Raw genomic sequence first — 25,634 nt, forward strand, 5'->3', positions numbered from 1 at the left:
TGGCAGTCTTATTCATGGGATTCGTTTTATCTTTTCTGCTACAGTGCCCAGCACACAGTAATTGTTTAATAAATGCATGTTGACTGACTAGTAAAAAGTAGAGTTCAATGCCAGCATGTCCAGGGCTCTTTCTAGGCACCATGTTCTTCATTTATAGATGTTCAGAGCCAGGTGGGATCTTAAGAGCATGGAATTTCAGTTATTAACAATGTCAGAACCTAGAACATCAGAGCTGGAATGGATAGTAGAGATCACTACTGTTACTTTCAATTGTCAAACATTAAATATGGAATTATTTGATATCAAAATATCAAAAATGGTGAATTTTTTGATATTAAAAATTGTTTCATTTTGCCTCTGAATTTGGTCAACTGTTCCCTTCCTCCCCTTACACCAAAAATATTTCCTTTTACCAGCCCTGGTCAGCACTTAAGAACTTCATACATATGAGACCCAATAATGGTTATTTTTATTTTTAATTAAAACTTTTGGACTTCCCTATATTACCCAGGTTGGAAATGCGGGACACGGTCACACCTTGATTGTTTGATTGGCATAGGAGCTTAAACCCGCTTCTTTTCCAGCTTAGCCCTCCTTAGTCAGCCTCTTGGCCGCCCTCTTGCAGGGGTCCACTGTATCAATGCTGAATTGGATGAGGATGCCTCGCCCAGTGCACCTCAGAATTCCCCAGCTCAAGAGAACCATCAGCCTCAGCCTTCGGGGTAGCAGGGATCATGGGGTGAGCCCCCATGTTGGCTCCAAGAATGTTCTGTGCCATTCTTAGTTTAGGAAATACTTATCTAGTCCAGTACTCTGATTTTAGAATTAGAGGGGAAAGGACTCCCCCAATATCAACCGGCTCATGAGTTGTTTGTCTTTGGCACACTTTGGTCTGAATTGGAAGTGGTGGGAGTTCATGCCTCTCTTGCTGAGAGGTGCTTGCTTATCCTCTCCCCTCTCCCCTCTCACTAGATCAGCATTTTCATGACCCACCTGTCCAACTATGGGAATGATCGTCTGGGATTGTATACCTTCAAACACTTGGTGCGCTTCCTTCACTCTTGGACCAACCTGAAGCTCCAGACGCTGCCCCCAGTCCAGCTGGCTCAACGATACTTTCAGATCTTTTCTGAGGAGAAAGACCCCCTGTGGCAGGTAGGGGAAGTGAGGCTCAGCGTCCCAGGATGGGGGTTAGTACTAGTGGGAGAGTCATGAGACAGGACGAGGGGCATTCCTCATCCCTCCACCTGCGGGTGGTGTTGGAAAGCTCAAGCTCCAGACCCATGTATGTACCCACTGCCAAAGCCAGAACGTACGTTTCCTGAATGAGTGCTTTTAAAGGTCAGTGTGCTGGGTTTTGTGCAAGATACCAAGGTAGGTCAGTTTTCAGCCTCTCAGTACTTACAGTTGGGTATTGGGGGTAGTAAAGGAAGAGAAAAGTTCACTGATACCAAGCAGAGTATGATAGGAGTAGAACAAACTAGCTGCTCAAGGTATAGAGCAGGAGTTTTTAAACTGAGATCTGTGAATTTAAAAAATATAAGCACATGTATATTAAAATTATGTATGATATATTAACATCAGTATTATATATAGTATTCAATGTAATTGGTTTCCATTATAATCTTATTTATTTTATGCATTCAAAAGCATTATTCTGAGAAGAGGCCCATAGGTTTCATCAGAATACATATGTGTTTATACATAATATATTTATTATTTTGAAAGTTTTATATATTTTACATAATATAAAGCTTTCAGTATATATCCAATATATAACCAGTATAATTGGTTTCCCTTACAAACTGATGTATTTTATGCATTTAAAAGCATTACTTTGAGAAGGGATGCATAGACTTTCATCGGACTCCCAAAGGGGTCAGTGACACACAAAAAGGTTTTACCCTTGGTGTAGGTAGAACAAAAGACAAGGTTTTTCCCCACTCCGTGATGTTTGTCCTCTTGCTTTTAAGGATCCTTGTGAGGACAAGCGGCACAAAGACATCTGGTCAAAGGAAAAGACATGTGACCGGTTCCCAAAACTCTTAATCATTGGACCCCAAAAAACAGGTATGCCTGCCTCTGTGCCCCTGAAGCCTGGCTGGCTTGGCTTCCCTGATGTGTACCTGGGACGATCATGATAGGATATAGGACTTCTCTGAATCTTAGTTTGTTGACTGAATCTACATGCGCTACTACTACCCAAGCTGAGTAACAACTCAAGCCCCTGTGTACTGAGCACTGAGCCCTTCTCATAGGGGAAAAAGACAAACACAGATGACTACAACATGTAGTGTTACATGACAGGCGCATCAGACAAGTACAAAGTGCTGTGGGAGGCCCAAAGAAGAGGGTTTTATCCAGCAGAAGGATCAGGAAAGGTGTTCTGGAGAAAGTGGTGTTTGAGTTGGACTAGAAGAAGAAGAACCAGCCAGGCATGTTAATTGAGACAAAAGATTTTTACTTCGAAATAAAACTTTTCATCATCCTACCTCTCATTTTCTTTATGGGTTCAAAAAATGCACTCTGTCGATTGATACAACCTAGCCCTTTGAAGTTTTCTTAAATTCCCAGTCCTTCTAGCATTAAAGGATAGGGGGAATTTCACAGGCAAAGAGAGAAAAGGAAAGCCCTATGGAGTGCACTTGTGTGAGCCTAGCCACCGAAGCAGGAAATCAGTTGGTTTGTTCAGGGGACATTTTCTCTGGGCTATAGAGTTTGTGGAGGTGGGTCATGTGAAGTAAGACTGGTAAAATATAATGAGATAATGAGCCAGTTTGCAGAGACTCTTGAATACCAAGGGAAGACATTTGAGCTTTACTTGGGAGACAGCTGGAACCACTGAAGATTTCTGAGACTAAATGATTGCTGGGAAGTCTCCTTGTTATCTCCCAGGGGTCTCTTGGTGTAAAAGGGAGGAGCTTTGCTTTGGGAAGAAACCTTTGGGAGTAGTCGGTGCCCTCTAGAGTGACCGACTGCCTGGAGGTGTTCTTTCTTCTCAAATTCTGGAAACGTTCACTCCAGCATTATTCACTAAAGCCAGATTTCCATGTGTAGCCATGAGTATATAGACATATAGTAAGAAACTAGAGAACATTTAGGCATTTAGGAGTACCTGAAGTCTGTGACCTTGTTTTTTACTTTTAATTTCTTGGATAACTATGTTGCAAAATAATTGGTTTTCTTTGTAATCCCACATATTTTATTTTATGCATTTAAAAGCATTATTTTGAGAAGGCATCTTTTACTTCACCAGACTTCCAAAAGGGTCTGTGATACAGAAAAAAGACCCATGGTCTAATATGAGGAAACTGAGATCTAGAGAGAACTAATTTGGTCCAGATCATACAGGTAGTTAAATGGTGGAGTGGGAACAAGAACATTGGTCCCCTAATACCTCCTCTTCTCCCTAGTATGATGTCCTTCCTTCAGTATGCTACCGCTGAGGTCCAGGGACTATCCCCTTCTCTATCCTGCAGGCACCACGGCCCTTTATCTGTTCCTGGGAATGCACCCCGACCTGAGCAGTAACTACCCAAGCCCAGAGACCTTTGAGGAGATCCAGTTTTTCAATGGCCAAAACTACCACAAAGGCATAGACTGGTGAGTGGAGCTTTCCATCTTGTTGGCCAGCTTGGGACGTCAGATCGGAAGCTCTGCATTGGTGTCAGGAAGCATCTGGAAGCTGTTTACGAACTGATGGGGTTCCTGTTGTAGAAAAAAAGGGGGCAGAGTTCAGGCAAGCTGTGAAGAGACAGGCAGCCCTATCCCCGAGAGGCCGGGGTGGTAATGCCTAGGTCTCAGGAGCTGAAACCATAACAGCAAGAGAAGCAGTGATGTCTGAAACACATTCTTGGACCAATGTAGTAATTGAGCAAAAATCTCCTTTCCCCAAGTGCTCATTTCTGAGGCCTTCTAAGTATTTTATTTGGTTAGTATCCCTGGAGCCATCAGGTAAGGAGAGTAATGGAAACCCCCATGGCTAGAAAGGAGTAATCAGTTAGTGATACAGTGGAGAGATAACCTCAGGTCTTTGATGTGGCTCTAGCCAGGTCTTATCCAGTGAGGTTTCCTAACTTTTTAATCATTTCCTATTTGGCCTGTCTCTGACTTGCCTCCAGGGCAAAGGTGGGGGATCTTTCCCTGAATTCTGGCCCCCATCCGCAATGCCAGAGGTAGGATACCTTGATCATATAAAATTCTTAAAATCCCACCGTTCCAGCCTTCCCCCAAAAGGGATGGATGGGGAAAGGGAGACAGTGGAATGTCCATCAAGCTCCCAGCTCATCTCTGGAAGAGAAAATGTCGCCCAGCTCTCATTCTCAGGAAAGCCCTCTAGCCAACCTACAATCCTCATGGTGCTGCCATTGGGACCCAATCCTTCTGCCCCTGCTTTTACTCTTCCTGCCCAGATCAAAATCTCTCCCTTTGGGCCATGAACAGGTACATGGAGTTCTTCCCTATCCCCTCCAACACCACCTCTGACTTCTACTTTGAGAAAAGCGCCAACTACTTTGATTCTGAGGTGGCCCCACAGCGGGCAGCTGCGTTGTTGCCCAAGGCCAAAATCCTCACCATCCTCATAGACCCAGCTGACCGAGCCTATTCTTGGTATCAGGTGAGCCATGCACCAGGGGTTGCCAATTTCTTTGCGCCTGCTTTTGCTTTTGCTAGGAATGCCCTCCTTCCTCACTTCTGCCTCTCAGCTTCCTTTAAGACTTTGTGTCGGGAAGGTGCTTCACTGAGTGTTTGACCACTGCTTTTTTTCTTTGAGTTATTATATTTTGTATGGGAGGGGGAGGGCACTGTTACTTCCCGTGGCTGCTTTCCGCCTAGAGTTTAGAGGAGGATGGAGGACTTCCTGCCTCCTCTTTACGCTCTGTGTCTCCTGGTTAAAATGTGGTCTCTCACGAGGAGGAAGTAGTGGTTGGTTTAGGTTTTGTCACAGCTGGTGGGGGTGTTCCAAGTCCTGGGTAGGAAGAGTGGGCATAGCTAATCTGAGTCTCTTGCTACCCAACAGCATCAGAGAGCCCATGATGACCCAGTTGCCCTGAAATACACCTTCCATGAAGTGATCACGGCAGGGCCTAATGCCTCTCCAAAGCTACGGGCGCTTCAGAATCGCTGCCTTGTTCCTGGCTGGTATGCCACCCACATCGAGCACTGGCTTAGCGCTTACCATGCCAACCAGGTACCCGCCCGGTCAGATCCTTCTGGCATAGTATGGGACTCAGGTGAAGTGATTCAAATATGGATATTAGGACACAGTCCTCAAATATCTCCCCTTTATATGTCACCATGTCTCTAACAAGGGAGATTTATGTCTTTGGATCTTGAAGGCTTTTTGATTTCTTATTGAAAGGGGAACGCTAGATCATAGGCAGATTGATTGTCTTTGGACAGTGGAAGGGTGGCTGATGTTGGAGGTGCCTGAGTAATACTATCCCCCTTGCCTCCAGCTCTTGGATATTTCCAGTAGACTTAAACACAATATATCCAAAACAGAACTCATTATCTTTCCCCCTAAACCGTCCCCCTTCCCTGTTGTTATAGAGGGAGGGCAAAGCCATCCTCCCAGTCCCTCAGGCTCATGACCTAGAAGTCATCCTGGACTCCTCACTTTCTCCCACCCCCCCCCCCCATCTCCATAGCCACATTGTTGCCAAGACCTGATGATTTCACCTTTGCAGCCTCTTTTGAATATGCCCCCTTCTCTCCTCGGACATGCCACGACTCTAGTGCAGGCCCTCATCACTTAACTCCTGTATTATTGTAATACACTGCTTGGTGGGTCTACCTGCCTCAAGTTTCTCCTTTCTCCAATCCGTTCTCCATTCATCCACTAAAGTGATTTACCTAAAACACAGCTCTAAGCATGTCACCCCCTCCACACTCAATCCAGTGGCTTCCTGTAAGTCCTGACTAAAACCCCCTTTCTACAGGAAGCCTTCAACAACTCCTCTTAATTCTAGTGCCCTCCCTTTTTAAATTTTTTTGGTATTCTGTAAAAAGCTTGCTTCGTATGATATTTGTTTGTGTGCTGTCTCCCCTGTTAGATTGTGAGCTCCATGAAGGCAGGTTCTGTCTTTTGTATCCCAGTGCTAAGTACATTGTAGGCACTTGATAAATGTTTATTGGTTGGTTGATTGATAGCCCAGCATCAGCAAGCCCACAGTGACCCAGTTGCTCTGAAGTATATATTAGGAGGAATCATTTCCTAAATATTTGCCCTTTGTTGTCAGCTGACATCATTAGGGACCAGAGCTTTATAGAATGGGACATAGCAGAGACACTGGGAGGCACAGGATAGTTCACAGGGAGATGGGAAGAAAGGTAGGCTTTGTTATTCTGCCAGTTTGGCCAGCTCTACTGAGCCTTTGCCTCTTTTTGAAATACCTATTTCTTTCTCCTGTAAATAGAGCCAGTTAGCACAATGGATAAGAGCGCTGGGAGACCTGAGTTCAAATCCAGCCTCAGATACTCCCTAGTTGTATGACCCTGGGCAAGTCACTTAATTGTAGTCTTCTACTATAAAACAGGAATAATAACAGCACCTGCCCCCCAGGATTGTTGTGAGGGTCAAATGACATAATATTTGTCAAGTTCTTAGCTTAGGGCATGGCACACAGTACGTATTTAATAAATAATGGTCCCGTTTCCTTATTACCCTGATTTTCCTCCTTTTATGTTCCCCAGCCCCTGGGTCCCATCCCCACAATGTACTCGTGCCAACATTTTCATTTGTATTGATGTATTTTCCCTCAAAGAGGGGTTAGCCAGCTCCTGGTGGGGGTGGGGGGCTCTGTTACCCTGTTGAAGTATCAGCTTCCATCAGATGTTTCATAGCTGTACAGATAAGTACAGGAAACTAGCAGCTCATCGTGTGCCCTTGGTTGTTCCTCTCTAAGGGACTGGATGCCTGGCCGAAAAATGTTTCTTATCCTGAACAAGCAAAGGTATGGATTCACCTGTGTCTGCTTTCCTAAAACTTCCCGCAGGACACACAGCCATCTCAGCCTTCCTCAGTGGCCTAGACTTAGAAAATCATTCAGTCTCAGAGGGCAGCTGAGCCGCCTTGTACCTGAGCTGGAAATCGCCAGTGTGGCCTCGTCGATGGGGTACTGGACTTGGAATCAGGGAGACCTGGGTTCAAAACCTGCTTCAGATACTTAATAGCTTTCCCGCCCTGGGCACGTCCCTTAACTTTCATCTGTAAAATGAGAGGGTTAGACTCATTGACTTCTAAAATTTCTTCCAGCTCTAAATAATAGTAGCTAGCGTTTATTTATAAGCACTTTAAGGTTTACAAAGCACTTTACAAACATGTCATTTGAGCCTCCCCTGGGAGGTAGGTGTTGTTATCTCTATTTTACAGCTGAGGAAACTGAGGCAAAGAGGTTAAATGACTTGTCCAAGGTCACATAGCTGGTATCTGAGGCTGAGTTTGGACTCAGGTCTTCCTGACTCCTGGTTCAGCGCTCTATGCATTGTGCCACCTAGCTGCCTCATTTGATATGGACCAGTGACTTGTACAGAATTTCCATAATTTCTTTCCAAGTTGTCAAGTCTTGCCCCTTTGGAGCTAAGCAAAATATAGTTTAATCCCTTTTTTACATGACAGCCCTCCAAATTTTTGAAGGCAGCTTTTGTAGTTCTCTTAAGCCTTCTCTTCTACCAAACTTTTATTCTCAGTTCCTTCAGCTAGTGCTCCCAATACATGATTCCAAGTATATTCTCTCTTGTCTTGGTCTCCTTCCTCTGTGAAGTTGGGAAGGGCCCTAGTTTTTTTGTTTTCTAAAAAATTTATTTTTAGTTCCCAATTCTCTCCCTCTTTCTATCTGCCCCACCCCCAACTAATAGAGAAATTAAGAAATACAATACCCATTATTCATATGAAGTCATGCAAAGCATATTTCTACATTAGCCAGAATGGCCTTAGTTTGAAGATAAGTCTAATGGGACTGTCCATTTAGGAGAAAGTTAGCTGGCCCAGTCTAGTTTTTAGGATTTGAAACCAGTACCCTTCTCACTGCCACGACTGGTTAGTCACTGGCAGATTATGGGGTAGGGAGGGGGTGGAGATGGGATTGGACCATACAAGATTCTCTTTACTACTCTTTCAGATCCTGGTGTTGGATGGCAAACTGCTCCGAACTGAACCCGCCAAAGTGATGGATACTGTGCAGAAGTTCCTCGGGGTGACCAACATTATTGATTACCATAGAACTCTGGTGTGAGTGTTGTCCTAACCACAAAGCCCAAGGATCCTTCTGATCTGCCCTCCCTTATCTTCTGTGCTTTGGTGTCAGAAGCACATCCCCAAGCTCTGGAGCCAGAGTAGCTGGATCCCACTGGCCTCTTTAGGATAGGCAGAGTGTCCCTTGTGTGCCAAGATGTATAGCTGTTTCCTTGGCAGGAGCATCAACATTCATAAGTAAATAAATACAGTAGCCTAGTGTTTGGTAAACCCAAAGATCCTAGCTACCAGAGTACAAACTCACTGCTTTGCAAAGACTGCTGGGAAAAATTGAAATCAGTCTGGCAGAAAGTAGGCGTAAACCAACATCTCATACCATACACCAAGGTAAGCTCCTTTGCAGGAGCCTATGGATAGAAGAAAGACTCCCATCACATCTGGCTTCTCATTTACTAGGAGTCTTCTCTCTTATATGTGTATGTCATTGAATATAGTAAAGCAACTTGGGAGAAATCCCAGAAGTTGGAGTCAGGAAATCTGGATTTTAGTTGTACCACTGACTCACTTTGGGACCTTTGGTCAGTTGCTTCTTTCTGGGCCTCAGATTCTGCCCCTGTAAAATGAGAGGCATGGTGGTATGATTCTTAAGGCTCTTCCCGCTTTGATATTCTTTGATCCAAGGTCTCTTCAGCTTATTTTGAGAAAATGTACCATTTGTTTTTATATCACTTTATTTCTCAATTTATCCCTTCCTTCCTTCCTTTTACCCAACTTAGAGTGCCATCTTTTTAAACAAAGAGTAAAAAAGAGGTGGGGGAAAACCCCCCACAAAAAAACAGTTTAGCAAAAGTAACCGGACATTGATGAAGTCCATAGTACATGCAGGGTTCCACATCCGTACTTGCCCCATCTCTCCAAAGATCCCATCAGTTTTTAAAAAAGAAAAGCTCACCTTTGTAGCTGAGATGTTGTCAGCCTAGATCTCTTCTACACTTGTCAGTTTTTCTTCCATTTTTGGTTTAAATGTTTCTGTCCTCCCCTATTAATAATCCTTATTTTGGGGGACATTTGGTGCCCATTCTTTCTCTATAGCTTTGATCTGTTCCTAAAGATGCTATAATTCATAAGCCTTCTAGGCGTACTCCTATCTTGTCTCCTAAGATGATGATGATGATAGCTGTTTACTTTTCTGTAGCATTTCAAGGTTAACGGAGGACTTCTTCACAGCCTTGTGAGGTCAGTAGTACATTTGGTCCCTTTTTACAGATGTGGAAACCGAAGCCCAGAGAAATGATATCCCTTGTCCAAGATCCATAGATCCAAGTGACAGATCCAGAACTTGAACCCTGACCTTTTTACTTCCAAGTCCAGTGTCCCATAACATCACGAAGACTGCTCCTCGTTTGTCTCTGTCATGCTGAAGTGCTCAGTCTATCTCTAGGGCCCTAGGTTTGAATTGTACTCTATAAGAAAATGTCCGTCTTGTGGGGGAGATAGGTTGGATAGAGATAATGTATTCTCTGTCCCGGCAGGTATGATGCAAAGAAAGGATTCTGGTGCCAGCTGCTTGAAGGAGGGAAGACCAAGTGCTTGGGCAAAAGCAAAGGCAGGAAATACCCAGAAATGGATTTGGATGTAAGTAGCTGGAGCTGCTTCATTGGCTGATGTGATGCTGCAGCAAGGTTAATTCAGATCATGGGGATTTTTAGGAAGGTGCATCAGGCCTTCTGAAAGAAAAACGTTTTGTTTTAGTTTTGGCTTTTGGTTTTTGGCAGGGCAATTGGGGTTAAGTGACTTGCCCAAGGTCACACAGCTAGTACACGTGTCAAGCGTCTGAGGCTGGATTTGAACTCAGGTCCTCCTGACTCCAGGGCCAGTGCTCTACTCACTGCACCACTTAGCTGCCCCTGTTTCTTGAATCTTATTTGAATTCCTTGGAGGTTGTATTTATTCAGAAATACTAGTACAGGAAGAAAGACTATACTAGTTTATGCCCCCAGATATGCCCTATGCTCTCTTGCCCCTGGGCTTTTTGTCATGCTAATCTTTATGCCTTGAATGCCCTCCCTTTGCCTTTAGTATTCCTACTCATCTGCTGAAGCCCAGTTCAATTGTGTCCTACTTCATCTCCCCACCATGAGTAATGATGGTCTTCTGCTTGGATTTCACATAAAAGCACTTTATTCTGCACCCCTCTAACAAACTTATCACATAATAAACACTTATTAAGTGCTTACTATGTGCCATCCACTGCACTAAACTTTGGGGGAATACAAATGAAAACAAGCAAGAGCTTTCATTCTAATGGGGAAGAAAATGCATAAAGAGGGGCCAGAGGTAAAAAGGTGAGGGCATGAAGCTAGGCATGGTTTCCGGAACTGCTTGGCAATAGGGTGGTCTGGTCTAGGATGAGATAAAGTAAAAGCTCATGTGTCTAGCATGGATTTCAGGGGCAGAGCCTAATTTCTTGTGAGAAGAGGGAGGGGAGCAGTAGGGCCAGAGTTCAGGTGGCTTGGTTTAGAACGTATGTGAAGTATTTTGTAGACCCTGAAGTACCATATAGATGTTAGCTATCATCATCGTCATCATCATAATATTATTATTATTGTCATCCTACTAGACTATAAGTTCTTGAGGGCAGGGACCATTTCTTTGAAAAATTTTGTACCTTACCCAGTGACTATAGCAGTAGTTCTGTGCGTATTTTTTGGTTGTTGTCGAGTCCTTTCAGTTATGTGTGACTCTCACGACTCTTCGTGACCCCATTTGGAGTCTTCTTGGCAGATATACTCGAGTGCTTTGCCTTTTCCTTCTCATTTTACAGATAAGGAACTGAGGCAAACAGGGTTAAGTGACTTGACCACAGTCACACAGATAGTAAGTGTCTGAAGCCGAATTTGAACTCAGGGTGATGAGTCTTCCTGATTCTAAGCCCCGTGTTCTATCCACTGCTCCACCTAGCTGCCCTATTAATTTTGATTCCCCAGTTTCTGTGGTCAGATAGCAAAAGAAATGCCAGACAGTCTCTACCCCTAGTTAACTTTCAAATCCATTTGGGATAGACAGGCCATGGTCTGTAAAGAGCCTTTACTGAGTCTTTACTGAGTTCAAGTTCTACCTCTTCTGCAGGTCGGCTTTGTGATCCTGGGCAAATCGCTTAAGGCTCTCTTTGCCTCAGACTGTGTTCTGAGCCTGTAAATTGTAGAACAGATAAGATCAGCTTTGCGGAGGGAGTTTCCTTATTAGGAGTTTCATAGTATACCAGTGAAGTCACAGACCCAGTGGTCCAAAAGAATTCAGTTAGGGAGCGAGGCAAAAAAAGGATTTGTTGTTGATGAGTTGTGTCTGACTCTCCGTGACCCCTTCATGGGGTTTTCTTGGCAAAGATATTGTGGCGGTTTGCTGTTTCCTTCTCCTTTGTGTCACCGCTTTACAGATGAGAACTGAGGCAAATAGGGGTTAAGTAACATGGCCAGGGTCACCGAACTAGTCCATGTCGGAGATCTTCAGATCTTTCCGACTCCAGGCTTGGTGCTCTAACCACCATGCTACCTAGCTGTCCCTGCCCCTCCTCCCCCCAAAAAAAGCATAGTAACCCTTTGAAAGAAATAATGTATTACTAAGATTGTTAATAGATTATGATAGAATGATCTATAATGGGATGAATAATGGGAGGAAAAGGTGAGTTCTGAGTAGACCACTGACATTTTGGTTTCCCTTTCCTGTTATAGTCACGAGCCTTCCTAAGAGACTATTACCGGGACCATAACATCGAACTTTCTAAGCTGCTGTATAAGATGGGCCAGACGTTGCCCACCTGGCTGCGGGAGGACCTCCAGAATACTAGGTAGCTGCTGCCGCCACCATGACCAGAGTGAGCATTCATGATGGCCAGGGAGCCCCCAGCCTCACACTGAGCCACCCCGGGGGTGTGGAACATAGCCCAGAACTGCCAAGCATTTCTGAGCAATACCCCCCCAAAACCTGACCTGGGAACAGGAAGAAGAACCCAGAGCAGCCGAAGAGAGCTCCAGAGCCTCCTCAGCCAAGGCCTACAGCCAGGCACGTGGCCCCAAGCACTTCCTGAGACCTGCTCGAAGCTTCCCTGGGTATTAAGGTTGCTTCCAGTTTGTGTGATGCCACTGCCTTGTGAGAGGGATTCTATACTACTCCTCACTGTGCCCCTAGGCACCATACCCTTCCCCCAGGCAGGGCACTCCCTCAGTATTAATCCCTGTGTTTCCCACCAGCCGGACAGTGAGGGGGTAGGGTGGGGTAGGAAGGACCTTTTGCTAGACAGGATGGGGGACTGGGACACACCCCTGTCCATTTTAAAAAAGGCCCTTCAGAGAGATAGGTCTGGTACCCAGAGCTGGTTACCAGGCTGGACTTAAGTCTGATGGCCTCCAGAGAATTCTGGAGCCCATCTGATCAATACCTTCCTCTCTCTGTCATTAAAATGTCTTCGGTACCTACAGTATCTACTCAGTCCCCAAGGGATCTTTCCAGGGGATGTTTTTAACCCCTCCATCCTAACATTCTGACTCCTAGGACCAAGTCCTAGAGTTGTCCCAGAATACTCACCCTAACCTCTCACCCCATTTCCTTTCCATATCATCAGATATGACTTACGTGGTGTTTTCTGTGGTAAAAGACTGAGGTGACCCCAGGGTCCAGCTACCAGAACCCATTCCAGTGTACATAAAATGTTCCCTCCAGCCCCGAGCAAAGGCTATGGGCAGTGAAGACGGTGCCTACAGCCAGGTACCTCTGCCTCTATTCCTGCTTTGAGCAGGCTGAGGCTTCCCGGAGAACCTTCTAAAACCTCTCAAATACTAAAAGCTGAAGTATTTTAATATTTTGGTTTTTGTTTCTTGGTGCCAGAGTTTGTACCCTGATTACTGGGGCTACACTGTGTTATTTTATATAAACTCTCTCTGTCTGTATCTGTCTCTCATCCTCCTTCCCCCATTTGTCTCTTGTTTCCTTCCCTCCCTCTTTTTCTCTCTTTCTCTTCCCCCTTTCTTTTGTTGGGTTTGTTTTAATCCAGCCTGCTACCACAATCGGGGTGACAGGGCATCTAATCGGTGGGGTCCGAAAGGCAGCATTTGCTACCAGTAGTTCTAAAGGAGGGTGACCGTTATCTCTGTCTCACCCTGAGGCTGCCTGATTCTTATCTCCTGCAGGCAGCAGATAAAATCAGGGAGGAACAGACGCTCTAGGCTGGTGTTTATCACACTGGCTATTATCCTGCAGTTGCACAGCTACATATATATATATATATATATATATGAAAGAAAAAGAGGAAGAAGCAGGCCAGACATCTACACCAGGGCTATGTGTTTTCAGGGATCTGGTTTTCCTGATTTGTATGTCTTTGTTACCCCAGGTTTCCTTTTGCACTTAGGGAGGTCTTGTGTGCTGGGTAAGTTGCCTGAGGTCTTGGCCACAGAGAGAATATAGAAGGGTTTTAGTAAGGATGACTGTCACAAGGTCTGGAACCCCTGTGTTCTTGACAACCCCTTCATTCTTCCCTATTCTTTCGGGTACACCTGTGTTAGAGGTCATGAGGCCCTGGCAGTAACACCAATTTATTGATCATCTAGAAAATTGGAAGAGGAGACATGAGTGGGACCAATATGAATTGGGGGGTGGGGAAGGGGAAAGTGCCGCTGGATATACAAGAGAGCCCAAGCCCCTGTAACTGGGCATCTGCTGGCAGAAACAGGATTCTCATCATTGGTGATACTAGATTCATCGTGGCTTGTTTCTAGTTCTGCATCCCTAGTCATCTGGCCCAGCTGTGGAGAAATGGAGCCTGCATAGAAACAGGGAGAGTGTTGTAAGCTTAAGCAGATCAAGGCAAGCCAGACACCTTAGGTTCCCACTCTGGGCCTAGAGTTACTTCTAGGGCCCACCAGAGCCCACGGTTTTGGTGTGGGGGCCCTAGTCACTTGGCCTGTTGGCATAGTTGGCACTATCCCTGCCTCTGTGGGAGATCAGGTCAATGTCCCTCCCCTAGATCGAACTCCTGGATGAGACTGAGAGCCCTCCGTAGCAGCAGTAGGTCAAATTCCTGAGTCACCGGGGAGGGAGGGCCTGCAAATGGCAGTACGAAGCCTGAGAGTAGGATAGAACTCAACAGCAGCGTCTGCTCTGAAAAAGGTAGCCTGAGAAGTCTTAGGTCTGGGGACATGTGGTGGGAGATGAAAGAAAACCAACGAATAGTAACTTAAATCCAGGCCTCTATCCTGGACAAAGAGAAGCCAGGAAGCAAAAGACAATGCAAGTACACTTCCTCTGGGAGAACTTTGAGCATACACAGTGGGCAGAGGGAATGATTAGAGTGGTCCTTAGTACTGTCTGGTTCTTCAGAAGGCCAGGAACAAAGAGGAGTTGAAGGAAAAGGAAACTTAAAAACATGAACTACTTGGGGCAAAATTCTTTTTATCAAAACTGCTGGGAAAGCTGGAAAAGTTTGGCAAAAATAGAGACTGGTGACCAACACCATATTCCACAATAAGATCTAAATGGATAAGTGACCAAAAAAAGATAACATCACAAAAGGAAAAATGGCAGAGTACTAGATCAAGCGCACTGTAAAGGAGGCATTTACGTATGCAGTGTCAGAAGGCCAAGGTAAGGCAGGATTAGTGTGAGTGGTCAATGTGCTGTTTAGTTCTGTGTTCTAGGCAGAGGGCATGTTGCCTTCTGCCCAAAGGAGAAGTAGGGCCATGATGGAGTGGGAGTGATAGGACTGGGCAAAGGAGGGGCAGAATTGCCTCAGCCAGGTATCTTGTCCAGTTAAGCTGTAAAGACTGGAAGACCACACTTGCTGTCTAATGAGGTCATTATGCTCTCATTTTGAACCTGCCCATATACAGTTCCTATAAGTAAGGAGAGTCAGACCTGGTGTGTATTATAATCTGGCTCTGTGCTGACTGGGAAGGAATGGGAGAGATGAGACCAGATGAGAATTCTTCATCAAAAAGCAATGCAGCTTCTGGGGAGCCAGGTGTTTACTTAGTGGTTTTCCCTAGTGGCCCCGTGTGTGGTGTTGGGAGCCATGTAAGACCCTTTCTGTGGGTGTGACAAGGCAGCTGCAGCTGTGACAGACCCTCAGACCCTGACACAGAATAGCTTTTAGGCCTGGATCCAAATCTTTCTGATGAATGGAGGAGACTTGATGGAGTAGGGGGAATATATTGAATGTTTGGGGAAACACTAACAAAGGGCTCCTGGTGAGCCCTCCCCTTCTCCTCAAGGTACAATGTCAGGTGCCAGGAAACAGAAGCCCCCAAGTCAGTCTGGAGGAAGGGGAGGGTGGCCAAAGATGGTGGATCATCTGCAGAGTGAAGTTTCTCCTCCCTGGAAACCTGACCATGGGACAGGTCCGTGCAGCTCAAATGCTGGCCAAAGAAAAGGGGACATGGTGATATGGGTAAGATGGAATAGGGTTGCAAAGACTGATCCTGGCTTAGAGATCTATGGAGCCAGAGCTGAACCAGCCCCATTGGAAAGCCCAAGATAGAACGGGATTCTCACCCATAACAAACTGTTTGGATGATTACAGCTTTGTAGCGTAGTTGAAGATCTGCTATTACTAGGCCCCCTTCTTTCCCAGTTTGGGGGATATTTTGATATTTTTTTGATTGATTCCCTTGATATTCTTGACCTTTTTTATGATGGGATCCTCTAAAAAAAGCCCTATTCACCCCATCTCTTCCTTAACTTGGTGCTAGAGTGGGATTTACCTAAGATCCACAATTGCTGTCTTAATGGGCAGAGATGCTTGTTATTGCCTGTCTTGCCAACAACAGGCATATTGGTATCTTTTCCAGCTGGCAGACTTGCCTGGGGCAGTAGGCCAAAGGAAGGGAACTGACTGCCTTCCTCTGGTCTGGTTGCCCTGAGTTTCAGGGGTGAGTTTATGGGCACAGCTGATTGGCCCATCCAGATGCTCTATGTTGCTCTGAGTCAGGAAGCAAGCCCATGTGGTGGTTTCTTAGCAGCATCTCTAAGCTATTTACTGATACAGGAGTCAGGTATCTCCCTACCAATTCTAACCCACTTGTAAAACTTTGAAGTGACTCAAATTTAGTGTTCTCGTTACCCCCACCTAACATCCACCACTGCTAGGTTCATTCCTTCACGAAAGTCCCAGGGAGACCATTCTGGCATTCTGTCTGGGTCGTCTTGCATCATCACCTGGACCCTGCTGTTACTTTTCAGGTTCCCCCACTCCCTACTTCTTATTTACAAAGCCAGATGGAGAGAAGTCACTCCTTCCAGGCCAGGATTTCTATATATCAGCTTTTGCTACCCCAGACTTTGGCTTTTGTCTTGGACCTCTGTCCTCTGAAGGGCTTCCCAGCCTCAGGTTTCTGTGCCTCCTGCCACAGTTCTAGTATATTCTTGTATTGTTAAAGTCCTAGTGATGTTGTAATGGAGATGAGGCAGAGAGAGTACAGTTAGGCCTGGCTATCCAGGAAGATATTCTTTAATTGTAGAGAGCTACCTGAAGGAGGGAAAGCACAAGTGCTTGGGCAAAAGCAGAGGCAGAAAGTACCCAGAAATCGATCTGGATGTGAATAGTTGGAGCTGCTAGTGTAGAACTATAACTAATATGTAACCCCAGCTGCTTGGGAGTTGAAGTGGCAGCAGGGTCCCCACAGTTTTAATTTCCATTTGAGTCTAAATGCAGTAGTCAGTGTAGACCTGGGAGGGGAGGAGAATTTATTGTAGTGGCTGATGTAGCTCTTGAATTTGAAGGCAGTCCCAGCACATTGGGGTGGGAAGCTAAATGATAGAGGGCCTGTTGGCTGTGGCTTTGCTGGGACATACTGGAGACAGAGGAGCAGGGCCATCAAAGCGAAGAATGAAAATTTGAGATATGAGCCGGGTCAAACTGTGCTGCAGACTAAGATCTGTGATGGGATAGGGAGACATGAGCTTAAAAAATGTGGGCTGTCCTAAGGAAGACAAGTTGATAAGGATCCTGTCTGCTGCTGCTGCCTTTTGATAGAGCTGGAGGCTTCCACCCTGTAGGGGCTTCCCTGTTAGGCCTAGAAGCCTGAACCTGATCAAGTGATGTCATTGCGATTAGATCCGTTACAGTTACTCTGCTGGTGGAGGAAGGCTGGAGGGATAAAGCAGCATGCGCACTGAAATCCTTGAGCATGAGATGTCCTTCTGCCTTCCCGTTAAGCTTAGGCCCCTCTCGTTTTGGCTGGAAACTTGGAGGTCAGGGCAGTAGGTGCAATTCATATTGCCTTTGACATAAATGGCCTCCTTAAATTCTGTTCTTCCAAATCTCCTTACTGTAAGCACCTCTCCCCCAAATAAGGAGCAGGGTTGGAGGAGCCAAGGATAGAGACTCAGGAAGTTACGGCTTAGTTGGGTGGCTATCGTCGGCACCATTCAGATTTTGCGCGATTTGCATTTCCAGTGACCCCTTCATAGGTTTCCCGATACTTTTTCCCTTCCCCAAAGCCCTCCCCCAAATAAGGCATCCCTAAGAAAGGACTCAACCTGACAAAGAGATATCAAATTTTAGTGACTGGTACCATCAACTGGACTTGAGAAGAGTATGACTCTGTGGTAGCCAATGATCAAAGCTTCCCTGACCATGATTGAGATCCTGTTCATCGCAGAAGACCAACAAAGCCACATGGAAAAGAGTGATCCAAAGAGATCTCAATAGGCTAGAGCAATGAGGAATTATATTAGAATTTAATGTAAAGCCTCGATCAAAAAAGTCAACTTCACAGTTAGAGGATTGGAGTGGGGGGCGGGCAGAAAGATATATTGATTGATGTGGGGAAAATAGTGATGCAGAGGTGAGGCCCATCCCCACCATGAAATCATCATGAAGAGGCCTCAGACCACATCAGAGGGAGCGCAGCTCCTATCTGTCATGCTTCTCTTTGCCTCCCTCTGCCTTTGTGCAGGTGGAAGCTGGTGTCTTGGAAGGAGGCACTGTCTATCAGTAGGCCGCCTTCCTGCATTAGAAGTTAGGTTGGCAGAATCAAGAGGTGATGTTATCAGCTCTTTTCCCAACTCCTACTAGAAATCTGAACTTCAAGCTCTGGCTGCTTCTAAGACTGAGGGTCTTGTTGCTACCACATGGGTTAACCAATATTATCTATCTGGGCCACTGCTGGTACTAGTCCTTTTAAGTAAGCATTTATGAAGCACCTACTCTTGGTGCAGCTTGGGAGAAAGGCATAAAACCTCATCCTGCCCATGACAGTCATAGTTTAATAGAGGAAATACATTTAAGAAACCAAAACAACCACTTACAAAATGACAGTATCTGCTTAAAGTGTCATATGAATGATCCACATAGTAAAATCTAAACGGAGGAGGGGGGAGTGATCCAGGGCAGAGGCAGTTTAGAAAGACTCCACAGAGGTGGAATTTGAGCTCTTCACAATGGAAGTTCAGGTGGAGATGAAAGGGAAGGCATAGAGATGGGACAGTGTAAATGTGCTTAGGAAAGAGAGGGGAAAGAAAATCAATCCTCACTGCATCTTTCTGCCTTTGGTCCAGAGAACTAGCCAGAGTTTTCAGAAGAGGGGATTTCCTACTGAGCTTGAATTCTACCCACTTGTGTTGTTTGAACTCAGGGAGAGCCTGGGAAACATTTGCTTTGTCCTTTCACCTTTGGGTTCATACTGGCTGGAACAAGGCCTGGTCTGCTCACATGCGTGAGAAATGAGGAGTCTGGTCCATGATTTCTATCTTGCTCCTCTGGGCCTTGGGCAGGAAAAATAGAGTGGGAACACAGGCAATTGACTCTTAATAGCCTGGGTGAAATGAGCTGCATTTTCGCACTAGAAAGCTTCCCGTACCCTACCTCTCCTCTTTCTCTGGCTCTGGTTCAATGACCCCTACATATATCCAAGAAGAATCTGGGGCAGGGCGGTTGCGGGGGGGGGGACACAAAAAAGATTATACGGAAAGTGCAAAAAAGACAAAGGTTTTTACAACTCTTTGTTTTTGTTACCTCTCCCTTCTCCCCTTTTGCCAATTTTTGAATAGAATCCATGTCTCTTCCTAGGGAGAGGAAGCCCATAGTTGGGATGTGGGGGGGGAGGGAGGAGCAGTGTTAAGGGAAAGAGAGGGAAGGATCTCTTCCCGTGTTGGGAGGGGTGGGGGGTGGGGGGTGAGATAAAGCTCAACCCATCCCTCCTGTTTCCTAGTGCTCTTATACCAGCCTTTTGGTTTCATTGGAAAAGAGAACCTTCATCACTAATGTACAATCTTGAACTAACTGCTAATAAAACGGGATTGTTTGTATTCATTTCTCTGCACTGTTTGTTTTTCTTTTTGCTAAGTGATGTTTGAGAATAGAGGTTCCATTCATTGTTAGGGATTTCCCATTGTTAGTGGGATAACTTTAAGTATATGTACTACATAGAGGGGAGTAGTCATTTGGACACTCAAAAAACTTTGGAGTTTTGGAAAATGGTTTTTGTAGTACTTTAATTTTTTTTCTATGTAATTAATAATTAGTTTATTAATTAGGCTACATAATAATAAATTTGTGGTCAGTGGTTTCTCATGGGAAACCCAGTACTTTAAATTTGAAAATAGAAATGTCCTAGGAATTCATAAGATTTCTAATGAACATGCATTAATTAAGAAAGTCAGTTCAGCATCGCCAAATGAAAGCTGTCAGGTAGACAGGATAGCCTAATGGAAAGAGCCTTGAACTGAGATCATGAGTTCTGGGTCCTGGCTATGTCACTAAACTGGCTTTTAAAGGTCACAAGGCCATCTCAGATTGCTATAAGCCACATTGAGGGGCATGGTGGCTCAAGGCTACAACTCCAGTGAGGAACCAGTCATCCTCCCTCTTTCTGCCTTTTGGGTATCTTTGGATGTACTATGTCTGGGATGGTGAAAAGAGCTCTGAATTAGGAATCATAAGACTTCTCTATTCTGACTGACACTAATTCATTGGGACAATCAGCAAGTCATATAGACTTTTTTAAAAAGACAGTTTTTGTTTTCACATCACCTACGTTTTTCAGTGAATACCTTCTTGCAACACCTCCTAGAAATCCATCCCTTTATAACAAAGAATTAAAAATGGGGAAAAAACAGTTGAGCTAACACTTGGAAAAAATTCTACATCCATCTATACAATTCCATACCCATGCCATATATCCCCACCTCTCTGCAAAGAAAGAAGAGAGCTTCCTCCTCATGTTGTTTCTTTGGTACTTAACTTGGTCATTATAATTTCATGACATTCAGTTTAAATTATTTTGTTCTTTTTGTTAACTTCTTATAGTTGTGTATTGTTTTCCTTCTCCTGCTTACTTAGCTCTTGATCAGTACCTATGTCTTCACTTGCTTCTCAGTCTTCATCATATTTCTCATTTCTTACAATATGATAGTGTTCTTTTCCATTCGTGTACCAAAACTTGCTGGATAAATTATAGTCTCTTAGAGTGGAAAGGCACTTTAGAGGTCATTCAGTCCAATCCCTATCATGAATAACATAAATAGGGGATTATCCAGCATCCTTCTTGAAGAGTTCCAGTCACAGGAACACACCAAACGACCTATTTCATTGACAACCAATTGATAACAAGAAACTCCTATTAAACTCAAATATGCCTCTTTATGTCTTCCCATTATTGGTACTAGTTCTGTTCTCCAGGACCAAGCAGAACAAAAATATAACTCCTTCCACTGAAAAGGCCTTCAGAGAAGGCAGACAAAATCTTTGGTGTAAACTAAGTCTTCTTTTCAGGCTAAACATTCAGAAGTCCTTTAACTTTGGACAAGAGTACAGTTCCAGCTTCAGCATCCCAGGCATCCTCTTCTGAACATACTTCAGTTCACCAGTGTCCTATCTGAAACGTGGTTCCCAGAACTGAACACAAAACTCCATGTGGGATGTGACAAGAATAGAAGACAGTGGGCTTCTCTCTCCCATGTTCTGGACTCTATAACTTTGTAGTAGTTCTTTTGTCCTGTACTTACACTGTTGACTCATACTGTGCTTATAATCACTAATACCCCCAGGGCTTTTTCACACTGTTGTCTAGCCAGCTCTTTTGCCTTCCTGAACGTGTACAGTTGATCTTTTGAATCCCAAGTTACAGGACTTTCCTGGGTAACAAACCCATAAAAAGGGATGAAGAAAAATAAGGATATTGGAGGGAGGGATATCCTTCAACTTTTAGGCTGATATCAAAGAGGACAACCAGGTGGTTTTATAGCATGTGCTTTGATGTCTTTTTCAGAGGCAGAATCCTGGGGTACAATGTTTTTTTTTTTAAGTTTTAAATGTGATCTTAGAACATCAGATGCTCCAACCCACTCAACCAAGCAAACCTAGTGAGAAAAAATCAGTAGACTTTTTTGACCTAGTTGGGTGTCTTTGGGGAGAGAGTTTTTAGAAATCTACCCCACTGCTAGATATATGGCCCATGGGGAATCAAAGACAAAAGATCAAAAGACAAAAAGTAATGGCCCATATACCCCAAAATATTTATAGTAGCACTTTTTGTAAGAGCAAAGAAACAAAGTACATGTTCATCAGTTGAAAAATAGCTAAACAAATTGTGGTACGTGAATGTAGTGGAATATTAATTAGTCTACAAACATTTATAAAGCATTTAGTGCCAGGTACTATGCTAAGTGTGCTAAGTGCTGGCAGTACAAAGAAAAGAAAAAACAAACAACTATATACATACAAGACACACAGACATTAAGGATGGTCAGGAAAGACTTTGGAGAAGGCAGAATTTGAGTTGAGACTTAACAGGGTCCTAACCAGGATGCAGAGATGCTGAGGAAGAGCATTCCAGGCATAGAATCAGGAAATGGAGCTTTATTTAAGAGGAACAGAAAGAAGACTGGTGTCAGAGGATTGCAGAGCATATGGAGCATAGTAAAGTTTAAAAAAAAACTTAAAAGGTAGGAAGGAGCTAGGTTGTGAAGGGCTTTAAAAGCTAACCAGAGGATTTTAAGTCACTGGCATATATTGAGTAGGGAGGTGTCATGATAGGACTTGTGCTTTGGGAAGATACTTTGCTGAGTAGAAGATGATTGGACTTGTGCTTTAGGAAGATGCCTTTGGCTGCTGAGTAGAAGAGGTGAGAGAGGAAATACATGAAAAGAATCTTTTTTAAAAATACATTAATGAAGGAAGGGGTGGAGAGTACAGGTACCACATGAACCTTACTCTCATGTGAAGTGCATAAAGGAGGGTTTAATACAAAATGTTTGGCTTAGTAATAATAGGTTAAATAAGGAAACAGGAGGAGGAAGAGAAAGAGTAGAGAGAAGTTTAAGAGGGAGAGTTGAGTCATAGGATGGAATGAGTGGTTGCAAGAACAAACTTCATTTTCTAGAGAAAAAGAAGGAGTGGGATCAATGGTACGTGTAGAAGGGTTGGCCTTGGCACGGAGGAGGGCCGCCTCTCTTCATTTGAGATCAGAGTGAAGGAGAAGATAGTGGGGGGAGCTGTCTTAATAAGGTGAGATGAGAGGAGCCCTTGGTGAATGCTTTTGACTCACAAAACAGGAGAGGATGGTAAAATGGATTAGAAAATAATCCAAAAAATATGTTGTTTACAATAAGGATACTCGCAATATACATAGTCACAGAGTTAAAAATGGACTAGAGCAAAATTTATTATGCTTTAGGTGAACTAGAAAAAACAGGCAAAGCAATCATGATCTGAGACAAGGCAGTAATAAAAGTAGATGTAGTTAAAGCGATGAACGGGGAAATTACCTTACGCTTAAAGGCATTATAAACCATAAAATAATATTGATACTTAGCATATATCCTCCATTATATAGCATCTAAGTATTTGATGGAAAAGTTAATTGAATTATAGGGAGAAGTCTATAGCAAATAATAATAGTTGGAGACCTCAAGGTACAGCTTCAGAACTAGACAAAAAGATAAAGAAGACAGAAATTAAGAACTTGAATAGAATTTTAGAAAAGTCAGATATGATAGATCTCTGGTTATTACTGAATAGGAATACAAAGGAGTATATATATTTCTCATCTGTGCACGACACCTTTATAAAAGTTGACTAGGTACTTTAGGTGGATCAAAGAACAAATCAGAAACAATGGAGAATTTCATATAAGGAAATAATAATGAGAAGGTATCAAACCTTTTGGAATACAAGCAAAGCAATCTTGAAACACAAATTTATATCTCTAAATACTTTCAACAACAAAAGAGAGAAAAAAACCAGATCAATGAATTGGGTGTGTAATTTTTAAAAAATAAAACAAAAACAACAAATTTTAAAAAAAAAACAACTAAACATGAGAATAGAAATTTTGAAAATTTAAGATTAGATTAACAAAATTAAAAATGAAATTGCCATTGAGTTACTAAATAAAATTTGGAGCTGTTTAAAAACTAGTACAATATATAAAAATCAGATTCAAAAAAGACAGTGGAAACTCAAATTTCCAATATAAAAATGGAAACGTGCTCGTGACAAATGGAAGAGAAATAATAGTAATTATTGAAAACTATTTGACCAACTATATGCAGAAAAGAAGACTGAAATGACATGGATATTTACAAAAATTTAAAATACCTAGATTAGTAGTGCAAGAATTGTACAATTTATATAACTCTAAGTTGTGGTTAAATTTGTTGATTCCCAAAGGAAAAAACCCAGGCTTGGATGGATTTACAAATGAATTCTATTAAGGATTAGAACAACTAATTCCAATATTTCATAAACTATTTGCAAAAATAGAAAAATAAGAGATCCTACTGAACTCGTTTTATGATACAAACAAAACAGAAAAGAAGCTATAAATCAATACCCGTAATGAATATTGGTGCCAAAATATTAAATAAAATCTTAGCAAAGAGGCTACAGCAACTTATCTGAAAAGATTATAGGCCGCACATAATACCAGGTTTTTTAAAAAAATGGATCAGATTGGTTTTGCTGAACTTTACTCTCTCTCTTTTAAAAAGTTCTTTGTTATAAAGGATAGATTTCTGGGAAGAGCTGGAGGAGGGATGCAAGGAGAAATTTCAGTCATTTAAAAAGAAAATAATATAAAAAGAAAAGAAAAAAGAAAAAGAATTTTTTTTTTTTGAAAAATACTGGCCCAGAGAATACAGAATTGGCAACGATATTGAGACAATGAATAGCTTCAGCAAAGTTGCAGGCTACAAAATAAACCCTCAAAAATCAACAATATTTCTATACAATAATCACAAAGTCCAAGAAGCAATAATAGTAGGGTGATCCCATTCCAAATAATTACAAAATGCATAAACTATCTGAGGATTGACCTACTGAACAACACAAAAGCTTGTGTGCTGTCAATTACCAAGTGCTCCTTAAGAAAATAACTTAAATAGCTGGATGAATGTTCAGTGATCATGACTAGGCTGTGCCAATATAATAAAAATGATAACATGACCAAAATTAATTTACACTTTTCGTGTTATGCCTTTTCGAGGCATACTTTTTAGAACTTGATAAAATAATAACAAAATTCATTTGGAAAGGCATAAAATCTAGAATATCAAGGGAAATGATAAAAAGATGTAGGGATGAAGTGGAGGAAGAGCACTCCTAGACCTCACAGTATATTATAAAATAGCAGTCATTGAAAATACCTGGTATTGGTTAAAAAACAGAGAGATAATTAAATGGGACAGGCTAGACAAGGAAGAATCAGGAACAATGAAATTCAGTAACTCAGTATTTGATAAAGTGGAAAACAAAATCCCTTGGAAAAAAAACTCCTTATTTGATTTTAAAAAAAAAACCTGTTGGGAATACTGGAAAATAAACTCGCAGAAAACTAGCCTTAGATCAACACCTTATACCATAGTCCATAAGACGTCTAAATGGATATGTAACCTTTATGTTGAAGTTCATACTATAAAAAAACCTTTCACAGCCATGGGTAGGAAGTGTCTTCTTAACCAAAGAAGAGATAGAGACAATTACAAAAGATGAAGTAGATAATCTTGAATACATGAAACTGAAGAGCTTCTGCACAGATAATATCTACCTATCTAGGATATGAAGGGAAGCAGTGGAATGGGGGGAAAAAGCACCACCAAACTTTGTTTCAAATTTCTCTGATAAGAGTTTAGAATCCAAGCTATATAAACAATCTCTCTGTCTCTGTCTCTCTTTCTCTCATGTCTATCTTTCTATCTTGTATATATCTCTATCTAAGATATTTATCTCTCCATCTATTTTTCTATTATCTCTCTATCAATCACTGGTAGCTATTCCCTAATAAATAAGTGGTCAAAGGACATGAATAAACAGTTCTGAATGAAAGAATTGCAAAATATTCACAACTATATGAAAGATGCTCCAAATTACTACTAATAAGAGAAATGTAAATTTAAAAAACCCTGAGGTTTTAACTCATATACTGATAATTGGTAAAGATGACAA

General features: G+C 42.8%; 1 protein-coding gene across 2 annotated transcripts in view; it reads left to right on the forward strand.

Annotated features, from left to right (window-relative positions):
- Positions 1-19,502, forward strand: part of NDST1 (N-deacetylase and N-sulfotransferase 1) — a 35,097-nt gene extending 15,595 nt beyond the window's left edge. Inside the window, exons 7-15 of one of the 2 annotated variants that reach the window (XM_036750971.1) lie at positions 973-1,155; positions 1,974-2,070; positions 3,480-3,603; positions 4,444-4,618; positions 5,021-5,191; positions 6,909-6,956; positions 8,124-8,233; positions 9,730-9,832; positions 11,929-19,502. In XM_036750971.1, coding sequence (XP_036606866.1) covers positions 973-1,155; positions 1,974-2,070; positions 3,480-3,603; positions 4,444-4,618; positions 5,021-5,191; positions 6,909-6,956; positions 8,124-8,233; positions 9,730-9,832; positions 11,929-12,048 — 1,131 coding nt within the window. In that variant the 3' untranslated portion in view covers positions 12,049-19,502. The remainder of the gene's footprint in view (positions 1-972; positions 1,156-1,973; positions 2,071-3,479; positions 3,604-4,443; positions 4,619-5,020; positions 5,192-6,908; positions 6,957-8,123; positions 8,234-9,729; positions 9,833-11,928) is intronic. The other variant, XM_036750972.1, reaches the window with a different exon arrangement.
- Positions 19,503-25,634: the final 6,132 nt, after the last annotated feature.

Source organism: Trichosurus vulpecula, chromosome 3 (assembly GCF_011100635.1).
Source record: "Trichosurus vulpecula isolate mTriVul1 chromosome 3, mTriVul1.pri, whole genome shotgun sequence".
NCBI classification, from domain to species: domain Eukaryota; kingdom Metazoa; phylum Chordata; class Mammalia; order Diprotodontia; family Phalangeridae; genus Trichosurus; species Trichosurus vulpecula.